This window comes from Thunnus thynnus, chromosome 6 (assembly GCF_963924715.1).
Source record: "Thunnus thynnus chromosome 6, fThuThy2.1, whole genome shotgun sequence".
In the NCBI taxonomy this organism is placed as follows: Eukaryota; Metazoa; Chordata; class Actinopteri; order Scombriformes; family Scombridae; genus Thunnus; species Thunnus thynnus.
The window spans coordinates 29,178,912-29,199,154 of NC_089522.1; the positions used below are offsets into that span (position 1 = coordinate 29,178,912).

At 42.6% G+C, this 20,243-nt stretch overlaps 1 protein-coding gene across 2 annotated transcripts in view; it reads left to right on the forward strand.

Annotated features, from left to right (window-relative positions):
- The first annotated feature begins 4,028 nt into the window (after window positions 1-4,028).
- agap2 (ArfGAP with GTPase domain, ankyrin repeat and PH domain 2) overlaps window positions 4,029-20,243 on the forward strand; it is a 29,503-nt gene continuing 13,288 nt past the window's right edge. Inside the window, exons 1-8 of one of the 2 annotated variants that reach the window (XM_067593281.1) lie at window positions 4,029-4,414; window positions 15,384-15,442; window positions 16,634-16,721; window positions 16,937-17,022; window positions 17,171-17,306; window positions 18,754-18,888; window positions 19,029-19,147; window positions 19,997-20,149. In XM_067593281.1, coding sequence (XP_067449382.1) covers window positions 4,252-4,414; window positions 15,384-15,442; window positions 16,634-16,721; window positions 16,937-17,022; window positions 17,171-17,306; window positions 18,754-18,888; window positions 19,029-19,147; window positions 19,997-20,149 — 939 coding nt within the window. In that variant the 5' untranslated portion in view covers window positions 4,029-4,251. Of the gene's footprint in view, window positions 4,415-9,265; window positions 11,714-15,383; window positions 15,443-16,633; window positions 16,722-16,936; window positions 17,023-17,170; window positions 17,307-18,753; window positions 18,889-19,028; window positions 19,148-19,996; window positions 20,150-20,243 lie in introns of those variants that run through there. The other variant, XM_067593280.1, reaches the window with a different exon arrangement.

A 20,243-nucleotide genomic window follows, 5' to 3' on the forward strand; every position in this document is an offset into this window, starting at 1 on the left:
CGCGTGACGTCTACGTCAACGTCATATACTGAGGTAAAAACATTTTTTTTTACTCATCCTGCTTCTGTATGTGAAATCATTTGTTTACCAGTGGTGGAGGAAGTACTCAGATACTTTACTTGAGTAAAAGTACAAATACAGCAGTGTAAAAAATACTCCATTACATGTAAAAGTTCTGCATGAAAAATCCTACTTAAGTAAAAATACATCAGTATTATCGGCAAAATGTACTTAAGTATTAAAGTAAAAGTACTCATTTTGTCCCTCTGACTTATATACAGTGATGGAAGAAGTACTCAGATACTTTACTTAAGTAAAAGTACCAATACAGCAATGTAAAAATACTCCATTACAAGTAAAAGTTCTGCATGAATAATCCTACTTAAGTAAAAGTATATAAGTATTATGAGCTTGATGTAGTTAAAGTATTGCAGTAAAAGTAGTGGTTTGGTCCCTCTGACTGATATATTATGACATCATTAGATTATTAATAGTGAATCATCAGTGTTAGAGCAGCATGTTACTGTTGTAGCTGCTGCAGGTGGAGCTAGTTTACACTACTTTATATACAGTTAGCTAGTTTAGTCCAGTGGTTCCCAACCTAGGGGTCGGGCCCCTCCAAAGGGTCACCAGATAAATCTGAGGGGTTGTGAGATGATTAATGGGAGAGGAAAGAAGAAAATACAAAGTTCTGATACACAAATCTGTTTTAAGTTTTTGGACTTTTTCTCTAATCTTTGATTTTTGATGAAATATTGGTTTATTTTAACATTTGTTGAAATGAAACCATGTGAGAAGTTTAGAGGGAAAAATCACTATTTAGTGGAGCTGTTAACAACTCATAGACATCTGAAATGTGACCACTTAAGTTTAAATTGAATATTAGACCAGGGTTAGCTCCAAACTAGTTGTGATGTCACAAATCCTGCTCACAGGCCCATCCCTAAAAATCAGATTTTCAGTGAGCACAGAGAAACCTTTCAGCAGATAAATGTGAAAACAGCCTTCTAGTGTTAAACTCTACACGGTGAAGCTCAAACGTCCAACTGACGGAGCAAGAAAAAAACATATTTTTTTTGCGTGGAGGGAGACTTTAAATTTAATTTAACATTTAGAATACTTTTACTGTTTTATTAATCTTATTATTTGTGAGTATACAAACCCTTGTTACTCTATGTTTGAGATGATAAACATGTCGTGAGTATCAATGAAAAAAAGTAACACCTGCACACTGACCCCAAGCCACTAAAGTCTAATCTGGACAAAGTTTTCAGATCTTCATCAGGTCAAACTGTCACATTCACAAACTTTTATGACTTGGAGTAAGTGTGAAGACGTTACCGTTTTTCATAGATGCTGCTTCCTAATAGTCTGGCACCTACATGATGTGTGTATAATTACTCTCCTTCAAAACATGCTGTGAGTTCCATTTTGTAAATGTTAAAATAAATGAATAAATCTATCCATCCTTTTATTTTCTTTACCGCTTATTAGGGCACAAAACTAGCACCAGCCAGTAGATTTGCTTCACTCACCAGCCAGAAAAAAACAACGTTAATCTATTGAGTGGCTGTAAAATGTGAACATTCACTAGCTGGTGGATAAAAAAAGTTAATTTTGCACCTTGCTGTTTATCCTCTAGAGGGTGACGGGGGAGCTTGAGTCAATCTCAGCTGACATTGGGTAAGAGGCCTGGACAGCTCACCAGCCAATCACAGGGCTAACATGTAGTATAGACACATTCACATTCACACCTACGGGCAATTTATAGCCACCAGTTAACCTAACCTGTATGTTTCTGGTCTGTGGGAGGAAGCCGGAGTACCCAGCTGGCCGGTGGGTTCGAACCCACAACCCTCTTGCTGTGAGGCACCACTGTGCCGCCCCCTTTATATCTGACTAAGATTAAAACATTGATCATGATATTACAGAACTAGAAAGCAGAATTCCCAGTAAGTGTGAGCGTAAGCACAGTGACGACAGGACTCTTATTACACAAGGATTGCACCATAGACTCGGTATGTCATACAACGTGACGGAGACGGACAGGAATTCTCTTTAATTCTGTTTGACATCAGCAGTCATTTATTCACTCATACATTCAATTACAACAACACGCTATTTAAATAACATTTATTTGTTTAACACTCTACTAAAGTTCAGGAAGTCTAAACCTGTAACGTCCGGTCTCTGTTGAGCATGAAGCTGCTCTACTACTAATGAATAAAAGACTATTTGACTGGTGTTGTAGATCAGAAAATATGACTTTCTGAAAGCCACTTTTCACCGTTTCAGCTGAAATCTCAACAGTCATGAGGTTTAAACGATTAGAGCGGCAGTTAGGGGGGCTGTTCAACCAAAAATACACGTTTCCCTCCTCAGGCTGTTCCACTTTAAGGATTTTTAGAGGCCTGAGGAGGTAAAAGTATTTCACAAGAAATAAAAGCAAGCATTTGGGAAAAATCATGAAAAATGTGTCTGACAAAAATACTTTAGAATCACTACGACTCTCACATTACACACTGTCATTTGATCTTGTTATCTTGATATTGATTATAACTGCTTTAACCTAAGCGGATATAATGAAGATATAAGGCCTGATTGCTCGTCGCTAGAGGCAGTTTAAAGGTACGTGAGGTCAGGATGATGTCATCTGTCAGAGGTGCTCAGTAGATTTATGACATCACAGCCTGAAACCCACTGCGGGGCCTAATGATAGATCAATAGCTCAGTGTGTATTCATAACTGTAAATATGGGTCACTTATAAATATAAATCGGAGTTAAATACAGATCAGGGGATCATGTCGGCATTCAGCTGATTATAGCAGCCGTGATGATGCAAACAGCTGTTTAAAAACAAAAGTGACGGAAAGTAATTAAGTACTCAAGTACTGTACTTAAGTACAAATTTGAGGCACTTGTACTTTACTTGAGTATTTCCACTCCACTATATTTTACAGGGAAATATTGTTTATTGTACTTTCTACTCCACTATAGTACATTTATTTTCACAGCTAAAGTTACTGGTTACTTTTCAGTTCTAGATTTTACGTGTAAAACTTAAAATGTATTTATATTCGTAAACAATTTAGATCCTTTTTGTAGAGATCTGTTTTCAGCTTGACATCAAAGAGTCTTTTTCTGTTAATTAGTGTAAAAAAAAGCCTCATAAATCCCCTTTAATGACATGTTACAAAACAGTAAAACATGAAAAATTCCAGTAGAGTAAAATACTTATTACAAGCATTATATATATATTAAAATATAACACTGAGTAGGTCTGTTTTGCATAATGAGAACTTAACTACTTTACTAACTTTAATATTAGTATTTTTATATGGTGATATAGCTACTTTTACTCAAGTAAAACATCTCAATACTTCTTCCCCGACTGTAGTTACTTTTCAGATGAAAGATTTTACATAAAATCATATATTTTAATATTCTAACTGTTGTTTAAATTGTCTGCTCTTTAGTTTTCTTTTTAAATTTGTAGCACTTTGAGCTGCATTAGTGTGTGAAAGGAACTATATAATAAAGTGTATTACTATTATAATAAAAAAAAACACGATACACTTATATAATATGATGCAGTACTATTACTATTAATCTACCCAAAGTATCTAAAATCAGCTGCATACATGTATACGTTGGTGACAACAACAAACAATATAATATACTATAATAATATAACTTTTTACTACTTTTACTTTTGATATTTTTAGACTGCAGTATTTCTACTTTTACTTTTATAAAGAATCTGAACACTTCTTCCACTACTGTTGACAGCAGTTCACATCTAGATTAAAGTGTGTCTTGTAATCTTAATTCATCATGAGACCTAAACACAAACTGTGAGCATCATAGATTGTTATTTTACATAATTATTTCCTTCATAATGGCAGTAGAGCATGTCTTATGTCCTCTGTAGGCTGTGATCACCACAACTGTCATAGCTGCTGTATAGTGAAGATCGCGGTTTAAAATACGGAAGTGAATTCAGTTCATTTCAAACCTGCAGAGGAAACTGAGACACACATTGTCGTGAGCTGACTTTTGTGGTTTAGAGAGCGAGAGAGAGAGAGAAAAAGAGAGAAAGAGAGACAGCCGGTCTGAGCCGCCGTTGCTTCTTTTCCGCTGCTCCTGTGTGTTGAAGTTCGTGATCATTTGGTGGAATTAAACAGCCGGGGAGTTCAAATGGGCTGAAACAAGCGGTTTTGCTCCAGTTTACAACAGATCCATGTGTCAGGATGAACAGCCAAAATAAATCGGTAAACTCCACTGCAATAAAAGCAGAGATAAAGAGGCATGATTCCCTCCAGAGTGCAATCAACCGCCTTTCCAAACAGTTTGAGAGGGTCCAGGATCAACAGCTGCGCTCAGGCCTTAAAGTTTACCTCCACAGTATTCAAGGTAAGCTCTTCTTTCATAAGCTCTGCCGCTCTTTGTGATTGACTTTTGGTTGTTGGGTTTAGGGAAGGACGCACAATATTGCCTGAATTTGTGAGACATGTTTTCTGAATTTGGTGTGTGTGGTCTTGATTTTCATTGTGCTCACCTGAAGTAACAATACGTTTCTTGATATGACAAACAGGAAACTGACAAGGCTGATTTTGTATCAGATTGAGTGTCATTCTTTTTACCAGTGGGTGTAAGGGAACATGGTAACATAGGTGACTGATGTCTTCCTCTGTGCTTCCTGTGTCAGTCTTACTGTCTTTTTCGGGGACGTGTTACTCCGTCAATGTTCATTTTCCTTCTCATTTCACTCTGAGTGTTAAAATTCACCTCCCGGAGGCCAGTATGTTGTGGTATTTATTTATCAGTCAGCCTCTGGACAAGACAACCAATGGCAACATCCCTCAGCAGCCATCGCCATGGCAGCAGGATGAAACCTGCTGTGTGGCCCACTTCCTGTCTGCCAATCTGCAACTGCCCTCAAAAGCCACTTCCTTTCAGACAAACAGGGCCTTTACATGTGAAGTTGATCAGTTTTACATCATTTCCTCATATCGCTACTTCCCACCGTTTCTTGTTAATGTGACACAATATGTTACTGTGACACTCCCTGTATGTTTCTGTCATATCTGCAACAATTTTTTTACCTAGAAGCAGCATATGTTCGGTGGAAGTACTCAGTATTCAGATCCTTTACTAAGGTAAAAGTAGCAATACCACATTGTAAGAATAGTCTGTTACAGTAGAGTAAAAACCCTTTATTCTAAATTCTACTTAAGTAAAAAAGTGTAAATGTATTACCAGCAAAATGTACTTTAAGTATCAAACATTAAAGTACTCACTATGAAAAATGGCCTCTTTTAAAGTGTTACATTAAAGGACAAGTTCACAATCTTTCAAGTCTGTCTTAAAACAACAGTCAGGAGCTCAGATTCACATTGAAACATGTTTTTCTTGCTGTAATCGTCCCTCCTGTTCATACTGACCATTAGAAGATCCCTTCATAATGCACTTACACACAATATAAGTGATAGGGGACAAAATCCACAGTCCTCCTTCTGTGCAAACATGTATTTAAAAGTTTATCTGAAAGCTAATATGAAGCTTGAGTCATCCAAATGAGTCATATCGAGTAGATATCTTTCAACGTTACAGTCTTTTTAGTGCCAAAGTTCATCTTTTTGTTATTATACTTCCACCACAGCTCAACAGGGAAACACTGTCCGAGGAAACACAATTTGATGCTAAAAAGACTGTAAATGTGTCAGATATCCACTTGACGTCACTAACTCAGACTGATGAAGCCTCAAATAAGCTTCACATCAACTTTTAAATGACTGAGTGGACACACTGTGGATTTTGGCCTCCATCACTTACATTGAAAGGAGATCTTTCAACAGCCAGTATGAACAGGAGGAATGATCACAGCAAGGAAAACCTCTGTCAGTGTTCATACTGGCAGCAACTAATCATTATCTTCTTGGTCTATAAAACATCAGAAAACAGTGAAAATGCTCATCATGACTTCCTGCCCGAAAATACTCATTTTACCATCATGTAAGACCAAGAAAAGCAGCAAAAATTGAGAAGCTGGAACCTTCAAACGTTTGGTATTTATGGTTTCGGCAATCGTATCAACATTTGATGAAGGTTCCTCGATAGCTGTAGGCTGGAGGAAGTGTAGAACGATAGAGGATCGTTCTCATGTTTTTTGGTATCGTTCGGTACTACGGGGATACTGGCAAAACATAAAAGAGGAAGTCAAAAGATGTAAATAATGAAGGCCAAAGATATATCTTATTCATAGTTGCTAGGAAAGTGATAAACTGGATGAAAGTACTCTCACCAAACACAACTCAATGGACTCAAAGGCTGAAACAGTTTACACAGTGGAATATATGTGTATATATATGAATGTATATATATGTATGACAGCCAAAATGCAAATGAATGTGGAGGCTTTTAACGAAGATGAGCTCTTGTGATTTTGTACCTTACATTATGAAACCCTGAACAAAGTCAACTCTGTGAATTGCTCAAAACATCATGTATCTGTACTATAAAAAATGAATTAAGTAAAAAAAAAAGGCTTAAACAATTAATCAATTAACAAAACAGCTCTTTAAACAGACTTCAGAGTCTCTGTTCTTACACTTTCATTCTCATTAGCACATGATGAACTTCATGTAAATCCCAGCACAGTTTTGCACAGCTCTAATCTGAGCCAACAGGGCCTTTAATCTGCAGTATAATAAGCATTACATTTAATAACTTGATCATATGTTTTGTATGTAAAAAATAATTAGTAACTATAGCAATTAAATAAAACCACATGTTCCAGCCTGTGTCCTCTGATAACCTGCTGCTGCTCTCACAGTATCAAATCCATCAAAACAGAACAGAAACATAAAGAAAGAACCGATTTATTCTCTGGTTTCATGGGTTTATTCATTATATATCTGTTGTTACTCACTCTGTTTGTGAACTGAAGGTCAGTCGGCTCCCTGGTGGATTCTGGTGAGCTTTGAGGTCTTTTTAGGGATCTTGGCAGATCTTGACTCGCTCTGAGAAGTATCCCCTACATGTAAAAACATTCAATTTGAATTTTTATTTGTGTGCGTAATTAGACTGGAGTTGTCGACGCTGTAGTGAGGATCAAAGCTGTGTATATCCTCCGTGGAGGCCTCTATCTGCTAGTGTAGAGTTCACCTCTCCTTTTGGACTTAATAAGCGAGTGGGATGTGCTCGACTGACTGTGTGCCAAGGAAAGGCAAAAAAAAAAAAAAAACAGACATGGAGAGGGAGACGAGGGTGAATGAAGACATTTAAATGTGAATCTGACTGGTTTGGTGTGTTCACTGCAGCGCGGCAAGCAGAGTGAGAGATTGAGGTTGTGGAAAAATAGATGTGAGAGAGAGAGAGAGAGAGAGAGAGAAAGAGGACGAGCTCACAGTAAAGGAGAAATGAAAAAATCACCCAGCATGACCACTGCCCTTGGCCACTGTCCATCTGACAGCAGCACCCGTCCGTGGGTGTCGGAGGGAGCTTTTTGTCTGGATACGCGCGTCAAATCGAGAAAGAAGGTGGCGCGTGTGTTTCTCTAGAAAGTCTCTTTTCTGTCTTATATGTGGGTTTCCATTTCGTGGTGATTAGAGGCGCGGTGCAGCACGGCAAAACCTTTTACTTGCACTTTAACACACTTGGTGTTCACACTTTTTTACACACGTCAAACATCACTCTCCTGAGATTACGTTTTGATTTTTAAAGAGAGGCTCAGCTCTCGTTTCCTATTTGAGTTTTTTTTTATTCATGACTCCTCTCCCCTGTGTTGGAAGCTGTGGTCGTCGTTCCCCCTCTCTCTCTCAGGTCATGCGTTTCCCCTTGAGCCAAAGGCGGCTGTCAGAGGTCTTTTGTATTCAGTGTGAGTAGTTATTGCCCTCTCTCTGACTGTGGTAGGGAGGGAGGGAGGGGGGGAGAGGAGGGTGGTGGTGGGGAGGCGGGCTGAGCAGGTGGACAGTCAGATCCTGTATTATGGGATGATGGCGGGAGGCAGGAGAGAGAGAGTGGTGCACTATGGGGGAAAGCCATCCTCTGATTTCACATCAAGGTTTTTTTTTCTAATCAGAGAGTAATTAACATGAAATTACACCCGGTAATATTTCAAATGATGGTTTGTGTAATCATGTTTGCTGCAGTGTTGTTGTTGTTGTTGCTGTTGTTGTTGTTGGACGCAGCATAATTGCAGCTCCTCGTCTACTTTTGCTCATGTTATCGCTCTTGTGTGTTATTTTATATTATTTTTCACACTGTATTTGGTTTCACATCATTTCTCACACATGCACATGCAGGTTTTTATCAATTGCATCTTTAATATAAATATATATGTGTTTAATTTGTATTTTTTTTTTTTTGCATTCTGTGGTCCAACTATTGATGTCCAATATGTTCTCATCCACTCATGCCGTTGCTCGATTCATGCTGTGAGCCCAGAGCTTACCCACTTCTGCTAATGAACACATGCCATAGTAGGCAATAGACTACAGATCAATACACTCACAGGAAATCTCTTTCACTCACATATACCACACACACAGAGAGAGAGAGAGAGAGAGAGAGAGAGAGAGAGAGAAACACCATTTTGATACAGAGATCCAGGGAGCGATAGCTATGCAGAATGTACCAAAAGGAGGAGGAGGAGGAGGAGGAGGAGGTGGAGGAAGGAAGGAGGGACATGGAGGAGATGATTGTGCCACCAGAGCCAGGAAGATTGTAACACCTTAGCAACAAACAAGCCAAGCCTCCTACTGAGGAGGAGCCACACAGAGCTGCACACACACACACACACACACACACACAGCTAATAGACAGCTGAAGACAGATGGATGATCTTGATGAAACTATTCTGGCAGCTGTATAAATGACACTTGGAAAACACATCCTGCCCTGAGTGTCTTTTTTTCTCCCTCCACAAACATGCATCCATCTTTCCTTTTCTTTTTTTTTCTTCTTCTTTTCTCTAACCCTGCTGCCTCTCCCTGTCACTGATCGTTTCTCCTGCGGTCTCCCCTTCATTTAGGAGGTCCAGCTTGTGTGCACTGCTGCTTTACCACCAGCCGTTATACCAGTTGCCTCCCCTCCCCTCCCTCCCCTCCTCATCCTCCTCCTCTTCTCCTGCACGCAGGGAGAAAGATGGAGGGGAGGGGATGTGGATGGGGAGGGGATGAGCAATAAAGAGCAGGGACCCTGCACAGTCTGAGAGAAGCAGCAGGAGAAACAGAGAGAGAGAGAGAGAAAATAAAGGAGGGAAAAGGAAAGAGGAGAAGCTCCTGCATTGTATGGATTGCCCATTACAACAAGGAGGGGCATGTTAGAGGGAGGGACGCTGGTGATTCCTATCAGTGTGTTTTGTGGGAGAAGGAGCGAGAAGAGCTGTGCATGTGTGTGTGCATGTGTGTGTGCGTTTGTGTGATGCGTTTTTGGACCCGTTGAACCTGTGCGACGGTGTGTCTCTATCGGAAAGCTGTTCCGAGCGGCGGTGACTACGCCTCGGCGGCTCCTTCTTTCGTGTGTTGTCATGCTCAACGCCTGATGCGCTCAGAGGACGCAAGCGGCCCCGGAGACAGCGAGAGGGGCGTGATGGCCGGACGCGCCCCGGCTCGGTCATGCATCTCCAGATATCCGCCCGGTTTCTCCTGGTTGGTTTCTCCTCCTGATCCCCTTCAGCCCTCATCAGTGTCCTTCCTGTGCGTCTCCGCGAGGCCGCCTGCCTTCCTGCCGCCGCGCTCTCTGAATGGATGCTGCTGTCAACACACATGTGAGGCTGGGAACGAGAGCCCATGATCTTGGACCGGATTGCATACAGCTCTGGGTGTACAGTGCCATGCTGCTTTAGGGTGACACTAATGAATTTTTAAAGACTTCACCTTTTTTTTCACTTTACAGCTGCTGCTGATCACATTTTTTGATGACGTATGATGCGGGGCAGTTGTTTTTCTGAATTGAATCCCGGTTTTTTTTTTTTTTAGAGGATCTAGCACAAGAAGAGGATGGACTGAGCAACATGTAAGATGTGGCTGCTGCACGTAAAAAAAATAAGGTCAAGTAAATAATTACCATCAGGAACGAGGCATCAGGCGCCATAATGAAGATTTATTTGCATCAGTAGCTGCGTGCATATGCAGAGAGGAGAGGTTTTAATTGGGTATTTCACAGGAACAAAAGAGATGCTTGGACTGCACTGACAGTCTGCTGAAGGTTGTCAGGAAGAGTGGATTTCTTTTTCTTACTGTATTCCAGAGAAAAAAAATTGCAGTCAGCGAAGAAATCCGTGACTGAAATTAAAAATCCGAAACAAAGAAATAGGGATTTTGGGGGATGGATGAAACCAACAGTCGCTCTGCTGTTTTATCTTCCGAGGAGAAACTTAATCTCCCTCCATGTAAGTTTTTAGTCTCTGTCGTGCTGTCAGATTCTCTCACATCCCAACACGCTGGCGGACTGTCAGCTGTTCATGTCACTCTGTCTGGTTTCATTCATCTACTGTGTGTCTACTGAAGCCTGACCACATGAGCGGAGGCGGCACCCTGCAGCAACGCACCACCTACCTCATCTCCCTCACCCTGGTCAAGGTAGAGGCCGTGGAGGAGAATGGCGGAGGGGAGGCCAAGAACAGCAGCCAGGGAGCAAAGGAGGTGGACGCTGGGCCGGAGACCCGGCCGGGAGGGAGGGCAGGAGGAGGAGGAGGAGAGGAGGAAGAGGAGAAGGCCTCCGCCGGGGTGAGAGCGGAGGCTGAAGGTGAAGCTCCTGCGCGGGCGGAAAATGGAGCTGGAGTGGAGGGACCGCAAAGTGCTGAGGATGCTGCTGCTGTTGATGTGAAAGGGGTCAAATTAAGTGAACTCAAAGATGGAGAGAGAAAACCCCTCAGCCCTTTGAAAGATAAACTTCCCTCCGCTGTTGATGCTCTTAGTAAAGGAAGTGAAAAGCCTCCGTGCAACCTCTCGATCCCCTTGCAGGCCGAGAGAGTTCAAAAGTCCGCAGAGACAGACTTGACACGGGTAGAGAAGCCGCTTTCCACCCCGGAGGCGAAGCAATGCAGGTCTCCATCGCTGACGACGACACCGTCAACGGAGGTGGTCGAGCCCGTTCGCACCCCGACCAGAACCAGCCTCCCTATCCGCCCGGCGGGACAGCGTCCTGTGAGTCTGCTGAAGTCTCACAGCAGCGTGGCCACCCGGGGCCGGGACTCCAGAGACGGCAGAGAGCGCAGCCCTACCTCAGCCCAGAGCCTCGACCGGAAGGACTGCCGCATGCCCACACGCTCTCCAGGCCCCTGCAGGGCCTCATGGGCCGAGGCGAGCAGGCCCGAAGGATGGAGGGACCTGCAGGATGAAGCTCACGCCGGACTACCGCTGGAGATCGGAGGCGGCATGGCTGCGGTGATGAGAGACATCCCCAGGAAGGAGCGACTAAAGTCAGGTTCCACCTCCCTACCCGCACCTGTCACCCAGGCCCCCAAACCGCCACGCAAGGGGAAAAGCCGCACGTTGGATAACAGCGACCTGAACAGCCTCTCTGAAGACCTGGGTCTGGCCAGGGAGGCCCAGCAGGCGCAGCAGGGCCAACGAGGCTCCGCTAAAGACAGGAAGATGCTCAAGTTCATCAGTGGCATTTTCACAAAGAGCAGCTCGGGGGCAGCGGGGTCATCCTCCACAGCGCCTCCTGTCTATATACAGAGAGACTCCAGTGAGGAGGAAGGTAGGAGGTCACAAACACACACACACACGCGCGCGCGCGCACACACACACATCACTGTCACCTCTTCGACAACATCCATGACATCAAAACACGATCAGACACTCAAACACTCCTGCCTTCATCTCCTCACCAAACGATTAGGCCTATCAGACATACTGACACATCCCCTTCATCTGTGCGGAGGCATCCATTTAAAATGAGTGGGTGGGGTCGGGTGGGGTTGATCTTTTCAAGGAGGAACCCCACGCAGGGAATAGACATTTAACAGGCTATAATACGTGTCACGTGTCAAGAGACATTTCTTCCTGAAGCGGCTGCAAATTGATGACAGATGAAGTTTCTTTGATCTGGAAGCTGCCAATAGAATCATCTCGGATAGTCTTAATCTAATTCCCCTCAGAGCGCAAGAGGGCCTGATTTCACACCGCTGGAGGGGTTTAATCTCTGCACACATACACATTTAAAGCAGCGTTCCCAGCATGGGTTTAAATCTCATAATGAAGCCAAAGGGGAGAGGAGCTGGTGGAGCTGGTGGATCTTTGCTTTGGCTCTGTTTCTATAAAGCTGAAACGGTTGGAAAGAAGGAGAGAGAGAAAAAAAACCAGACATGAGATATTTGTTCACCCACGTCCAAAAAAAAAAAAAAAAAAAAAAAAGGAAGTGTGGCTACACAGCCAATCAAGAACATTTCTAATCCTGTCTTTGATATTCCACCCACTGCATGTTCTGTCACTATATGGGATTTTTTCTTTTTATTATTATTATTCCTCCTCTTCCCTCTCACTCCGTCTTTGTCTCTGTCGGGTATGCAATTTAAATTCTATCATGTCAAAGCGTTCATGCCGCATTTTAAGATTTAGGATGTACACTCGCTGGTTGTGAGATTTTTTTTTTCTTTTTCTTTTCCTCGACGTTGCGTGTCGACGGCTGCAGCTACAACAGTGCATCTCTTTCACAAACATGTTTGCTCAAAGAGCGAGTGTCAGCCGGTGGGAGTGAGAGACTGTGTGTGTATGTGTGTGTGTGTGTGTGTGTGTTTTATGTATTCATTCACTCATTGTGTATTCACACTATTACACATGCACACTGTGGATTCACTCAAGTAGTGAGACTAGCCACACACACACACCACACACACACACACACACACACACACACACACACACACATACATACACACTGAGGGCAGGAGGAAGTGTTGCCATGGCAACCGGCAGGACTGCTGCTTCTTCTGCTGCTGCTGCTACAGAGGCAGAGTATGATGAAACAGTGAGGTGGTGGAGGAGGAGGCGTGTGTGTGTGTGTGTGTGTGTGTGTGTGTGTGTGTGTGTGTGTGTGTGTGTGTGTGTGTGTGGTCGTGCTTTGAGACAAGCTGAGAGGTTTCTGAGAAAAAAAATCCCCCCCCTCAAAAAAAGAAGAAAGAATTAAGTTGAACAATTGGCAGTTTTGACTGTCAGCTACAGGCTACATGTGGGGGGGTGGGGGTGGGGGGGGGGGATGTGGTTGATCGCACATGATTGGTTTGGAGCGCAGTCTGTGGATAATTGGCTTTCTGTGGGAAATCTGTGCCGAAGCAGCAGAAGGATCACACTGTCTGATCACTTTTGGCAACAGCAGCTTTGACTCAGAAAGACAAAAGTACATGTGTGTGTTTGTCTCTGTTTGTGTGGTTAGGAGTTGCCCCCTTTTTTTTTTTTTTTTACCAGGGAGCTTGCCCGCAGCGGCAGCTCGTGTGTGAGCCTCTTTTCTCTGGCCTGAAGCATCATCACTGGGCTTTATCTGTGCAGTGTTGGCCTGGACAACTCTGATGATTAAGAATCATCATTTGTCTTTGAAGGACACATCACACATTTGTACCGAGGGCAGCGGGCATCATATCTGTCGGACTGACATTAACTCCTGGTCTCCTCTGTTGTCTTTCTCTGTTTTTATTTGTATTTTCTGATGTTTATTCTGTTTCTGAGCTGGGTTTTTTTTAGCTGCTTGGCTCTAGATATGGTAATGCTGGTCTGTTTGTTGGTCCAACGCTTTGATTCAAACTAAAATATCTCAACTATATCATGGATTGGTATAAAGTTTGGCTCAAACATTCATGGTGCCAGAGGATGAATCATACCAACTTTAGTGATCCTCTGACATTTCCTCTAGTGCTGCTCATCCACTGAAATATCTCAACATCTCCTGGATGGATTGGCACAAAATTTGCTACAGACATTTATCTTTACCAGACGATGTATCTTGAACATTTTGATGATTCCCTGATTTTTTTTTCTAGCTCCACCATGAGGTCGACATTTGCAGTTTTAAATGAAACGTCTTGACAAATATTTTTTGATGGTCTGCCATTAAAATGTGGTTTAGACATTCATGTCTCACTCTGGATGAATTTTTAATAACGTTGATGATTCCTTAACTTTTCATCTGGCGCCATGAGGTCAAAATGTGTCCAATACTTTTATTTATGATCAAATACCTGCAAACTAATGACATTCTCATCAGCCTGTACTTTCTTTACTGCAAATTAGCAAATGTTTGCACGCTAACACACTAAACTAAGATGGTGAACATGGTATAAATACCTAGCAAACAACAGCATCATCTGAGCATGTCTGTGTGCTGGAATTAGCATCTAGCTGAGCCTCATACAAGTATAAGTAATCCTCATAAAGCTGCTGGTGTGGATATCGACTCTTATTCTGCGTTCTTGTTACAGGGGATGATGGTACAGATAAGAGAGATTCCCGTGTAAATGGCCTGCGAGCATTAACGTAATCAAGACGGTTGTCGGATTACAGAGTCGGCTGTGTAAAGATTAAAACACTGTGCATTGATATAACACCGTATCAATTATATTCGAGGTTAATTAGATTGAACGCCAGGCTTTTGTCCATGTCCTGTTTGGTTTTCAGGCACTTCCACAGTCGGATTCCCAACTTGAGAGACTCGGATGTTGACTATTTACAAGTCAACTTGTGATTATAATAACTCTGATATGACATGAATGCAGCATTAGTTTTGTTCTATCTCAGTGTCTCCTCAGGCTCTCTCTCTCTCTCTCTCTCTCTGTCTGTCCGTCTATTCTCGTCCCTCTGAAGCTGCAGCTGGGTGTCTGGGTGTGAGCGTCACATCACATTGGGGGCATGCCACCTCTTCTTCCCAGTAGGGACATTGGCACAGCTGTGTGCAAAGCTTCCCCCCTCTTTACTACTGTACATGCATGTGTGTGCGCCCGTGTGAACGTTCTTGGGATTTCTCACGACTTCAGCACATCAAAACTCATCTCAGTTCAATTTTAGCTCAGAGAGAGAGAGGAGAGGAGGAGACATCTTTGAATGGCAGCTGAACCCGAACCATCCTGTAAAGGCCTCATCGCACAGCTGCCCGTCATTTACAGCACGAGGGGAGGAAAGTGGATAACGAGCGGTGTGGCTGCACCTTGTAGGATCCCCCGTTGTGACTGAAAGGTTATATTCATTAACACGACCTGCTAGGCCACACGTCTGCTTATGGCGGACGGTCACGCAGCTGCCGGCTGTGTGATTTATTGCTCTCCCACAGGCCATCATGATGTGGCTGCCCTTTTTTTTTTTACTGTAGATGGTACAGGATGATGAATTTCTTTCGGTGTGTCCCTGCCTCACTGACTGTTTGTCTCTGTCTGTCTCTCTAGTAAGTATTGCCAACAGCCAGGAGTGGAGCCTGAGTAGATCCATCCCAGAGCTGAGAGTGGTGAGGAAAAGTCTTGCTATTAGATTCCAATTTATATTTCTACTCCATTACATTTCAGAGAGAAATATTATGCTGTTTATCACACTACAACACATTTATTTGACAGCCAGAGTCACTAGTAGGTTTTTTAATGAAAGCATTAAGTTAAATATGATTTGTTGCCATAAATTAAATACACAGTTGTTATATAACATAGTTAAAGGATAAGTCCGTCCTAAAACATTAGTCAGGTACCCAAATAAGCACTGAGATTTTGCTGTAATCATTCCTCCTGTTCATATCGGCCAGTAGAAGATCCGTCCCTAATGCGCTTTCAGTGATCGGCGCCAAAATCCAGCAAAATATTTATCTGAGGCTAATATGAGGCGTCCAAATTAATCAAATCAAGTGGATATTTTCCAACGTTTAAAGTCCTTTCAGTACAAAATTCCCTCTTTTTATCACTATCCCCCTGAGAGACACGAAGAGAGAATTATGTACTATGAAGACTGTAACTGTGGAAGATATTATTTGACTAAAACACAGACTGCTGAAGCTTCATATTGGCGTATTAGCATTTTGGCCCTGTCGTTTACACTGAAAGTGCACTAGCAGGGAATCTTTTAATGGTCAGTATGAATTGGATTACAGCGAGAAAAAAAACCTCTTTCAATGTTTATTTGGGCACTGACAGACAGATTTGAAAATTGTGAAGCTGTCTTTTAAAATTAGCTCCATATTGACTAAATACACCTTTAAATTCAGCTTAGAGGTTAAAAATCCAAAAATGTATTATATATAATAATATAAGATTCTGCTAAGGGCCCATTTTGCATTACAGCTACTTTTACTTGTCAATATTGAAGTACATTGCAGATAATACTGCGTCTGTATGTAAATGTTGGTTGCAATGGAGTATTTTTAATGTGTGACTTTGTACTTAAATAAAGGATCTGAGCACATCCTCCTCTGCTGAATATATGTCCATATATGGATAAAACAACAATACAGCAATCTAAAGTTAGAAATTCAATATCTGCTGCCAGAGAGACTAAACCAACTATAAGGAACAAACAACATTACGTGGAGGAAGTTTGAGTCGAATGCATCTCAATTCAATCTGATATTCGATACTCTGCGCTGTGATCGCTCATGCACGCTGACTCTGAATTAACCTCATGGTATTGTGTTTCCTTCCTTCCTTTCTCTCAGGGCATTCTGGGTAGTATCAAAAGCGGCAAGTCAGCGCTGGTGAACAAATACATCACAGGCAGTTATGCTGCAATTGAGAAGGCTGATGGTAAGAGAGATAAACATCTCTACGTGTTTCCTTTAGGTAGCTGAGTTTAAACGTTGCTCACAAAAGGGTTTCAGTTTAAAAGTAGCAGTATTTTCCTTTTTAGTGTGTGTGTTTTTTTTAGTGCAGCCTGGTGTGTGTTATGGCTTCATCCTCCACCTGTCTCTCTGCCACCAGCTGCTGAATAACCTGTCTGTCATTGTCATTGTCCTTGTCAGGTGGCAGGTATAAAAAGGAAGTGCTGGTGGACGGACAGAGTCATTTATTAATGATCCGGGAGGAACCTGGACCACCTGATGCACAGGTGCTTCTGTGTGTGTGTGTGTGTGTGTGTGTGTGTGAGAGAGAGAGAGAGAGAGACAGCAGTGAGTATGCATAATAGCTGCAGTACTCATCATCCATCAGGCTGGTGCCCGCTGAGTTAATGTCTTCCTCCTCTTTCTCCGTTTCAGTTCAGCAGCTGGGTTGACGCAGTGATTCTGGTCTTCAGTCTGGAAAACGAGGCCAGCTTCCAGGAGCTCTATCAGCTCTACAGCCAGCTCAGCGCTCACCGCACAGACATCCCAGTCATAGTGGTCGGCACTCAAGGTCAGTGCACAAATCGTATGAATCACAGCCGCAGATTTACATATTCTGAGCCCTAAAACATCCTCACCTGGAGTCAGAGGGATGAATACGGTACGTTAAAGGCACCCTGCAGAGTTTTTACCTCTCTTTTAGTCCAGTTTTGTTAACGTGATGGTTTCACATTATCCACCGGCTGACAGGTGATGGGAACTTTGCCAAGGAAAGAAGAGACGCGCTGCCAAAAAATAACTGCTTTATTTTATTTATTCTATTTAGTTTGTAGGATTGATTCTTTTTTTATTTTACAAAACAGATTACAGTGTAATCTGTTTTCATGATGCCCGGAGGAAACTGATGAAAGATGGTCTGTTGATGTTTGGTACAAACCTAAATTAGAACATAATGTCTGAAGAAAAAATGGCTCATTATATGATGATTTAATGGCTACACTATTAAGTAAAATGTCCTTAATTTCTGATGATTTTTTCTAGATGATAATAAAAAAACTCGAGCTGTGTTTCAGGAAGGGAACCTTTGATGTGACTGATTTTATTTTTGGCACAGAAGACAAAGTTCTTTGTTTGCAATGATGTTCTGTGAGATGTTTAGTTCGTGTCAATGTTTGACAAATGTTTCATCTCTGCAGCTGTATTTTGGTTTCTTGTATGTCCGTGTGGGCACTTTAACGTACCGATCAATCAGAAATCTCCCCGCCTACCAATTGTCTGGGGATTTTTAAATGCAAGATAGATGCTCCAACGCCGCTTACATTTTGTCAAGGACGTGTCTTACTGGAGATGATGCTCTGCTCCTAATCTCCCCTTTAGTGAGGAGAACGGGGGGAGTCACCGCCCCGATATGAAGGGCTGCACTAAAGACTTTGGATCGGTTCTGCAATGCAGGATTTTTTTAAAACTCTTTAAGTGTTTCCACCCAGTTTGAACAATGAAAGCTGGGAGATTGTCCTCAGTCTCTAGTTGAGTGAAGCATTTAGAGACCAACTCATTCACTCAATCACTTACTAACTAACTATAGCCCAATATCACAAATCATAAATCTGACTTGAAGGGCTTTACAATCTGTGCAGCAGTACAACATCCTCCATCCTTAGACCCTCGATTCAGATGCAGAAAAACATAATGGACAAAACCTCAAGAAGAGCAACAGAGGAGGGATCCATCTTCCATGACAGACAGGCAATAGATGCCAAGATAGTAAATTATATAAAAATGTCAAGTCTCCTTTAATATATTGATTGTATAAATGTGTGTCTAACACATTCATGGCTCCTCCTGAGCTCCACCAATGTCCTCTTGGATCAAACTAGTTTCCCCTCCTGAGGATTAATGAAGTTATCTGTCTCTATATAGCCTTTATATCAAATAATAAGCCTGTATTATAAACACTCTTTGCTGTGCTAATCTGTCATAATAAAGTTTTCCATACATTCATTTCTCTTTTTATTCAGATAAAATCAGTAGCACCAACCCCCGTGTAATCGAGGACCAGAGAGCCCGACAGCTGTGTATCGACGTGCGTCACTCGCTGTTCTACGAGACCTGCGCCACCTACGGCTTCAACGTCGACCGAGTGTTTGCAGAGGGTGAGTTGACTCAGGTTTTATGAAGTGCTATCGACAGGACGAGTGGCCTGATTTTTATCATGAAGAAAAACTGCTGCAGCTCACCGACAGTTAGTTTGGTTAAACAAATTTAACAGCTGCTGTGTGGTTTTTTTTTTCAGCCGCCCAGAAGATTGTAAATCAGAAAAAGCAGGCGGCGCTGCAGGCCTGCAAGTCTCTTCCCAACTCCCCAAGTCACTCTGGAGGCTCCACACCTGGATCATCATCACTTCCTGGCCAGGTACCGCATCCTAACAGCTGGACTGTCTGTTTGTCCTGTAAACTCACCTTACAGGACAGAAAGAGTCTTTTTTTTAAAGATGGTTTTGAAAATCTTGTAAATATTAATAAATTCAGAAGTGAAACTTATTCATTAGTTGCTCTTCAGCTTCAGCAAACACTTATCTTTTTTCTAGTCTAGACAGATATTACATAAGATATGATAAAAATAGTACACAGATGAAAGTCATCTGCTGTTGCCGTACTTGTGTTTTCTTTCACTTTCACTGAGGATCTTTATTTTTCCACCTCTGTAGAGTTTTAGGAGCATGTTAGAGGCTCTGATGCTCTTCTCTTACAAGTCAAGGTTTTTTTTAAAATAGATTTCAGTATTGATGAAGAGATAAAATTCTTTTTTAAAACCAGAAGAGAACACATATTTCAGAGATCGTGTCTAACGTAGGAAACTCTGTGGAGCTTTCTCTGGGCAGTTTAGGTAGTTAAGCATTCATCTGAGGAAGTGTTACATGCATTATAAAGTTAAAACCATCTATCAAACCGGAATCTAATTTTAAACCCCCACCTCCGAGACGGTTCATCACCTATTCTACATCCATCCCACCTCCATGAGTATCACATTCCCCTCGTTCACGACGATTGACGACTGAAAAATTCATGCTGTCGATCATCGCTCACTTTTTTTTGTTAATCTGTTTCACCTGTTTCATCTTTCAACACATTCTCACTGTCTCCATCTCTTCCCTCACGCCTCCACTCCCGTATCCCCCCCTCCTCCTGCATCCTGACCTCCTGACCCCGCCGTCCTCCTCCACCTCTCCCTCCCTCCTCCCCATCCTCCATCGACTCTCAGGCCAGTAATGGTCTGAGTAGCAGCTACGCCTGCTCCCTCCCCTCCACCCCTGTGACCGGTCGCAAAGACCTGAGGGTTGCACAGGGAGAGGGGGGAGGCAGTATCAACGCACGCGCCCTGAAGAGCATCCCCAGACGGCCCTCCCTCTTCAAGGTTAGTTGTCGCCAACTGCCGGTGTCTCACACCTTTTTAGCCTCCTGTCATTTCACACCATCATTTCACTCCGCCGTGCTCTGTATCTGGCCTT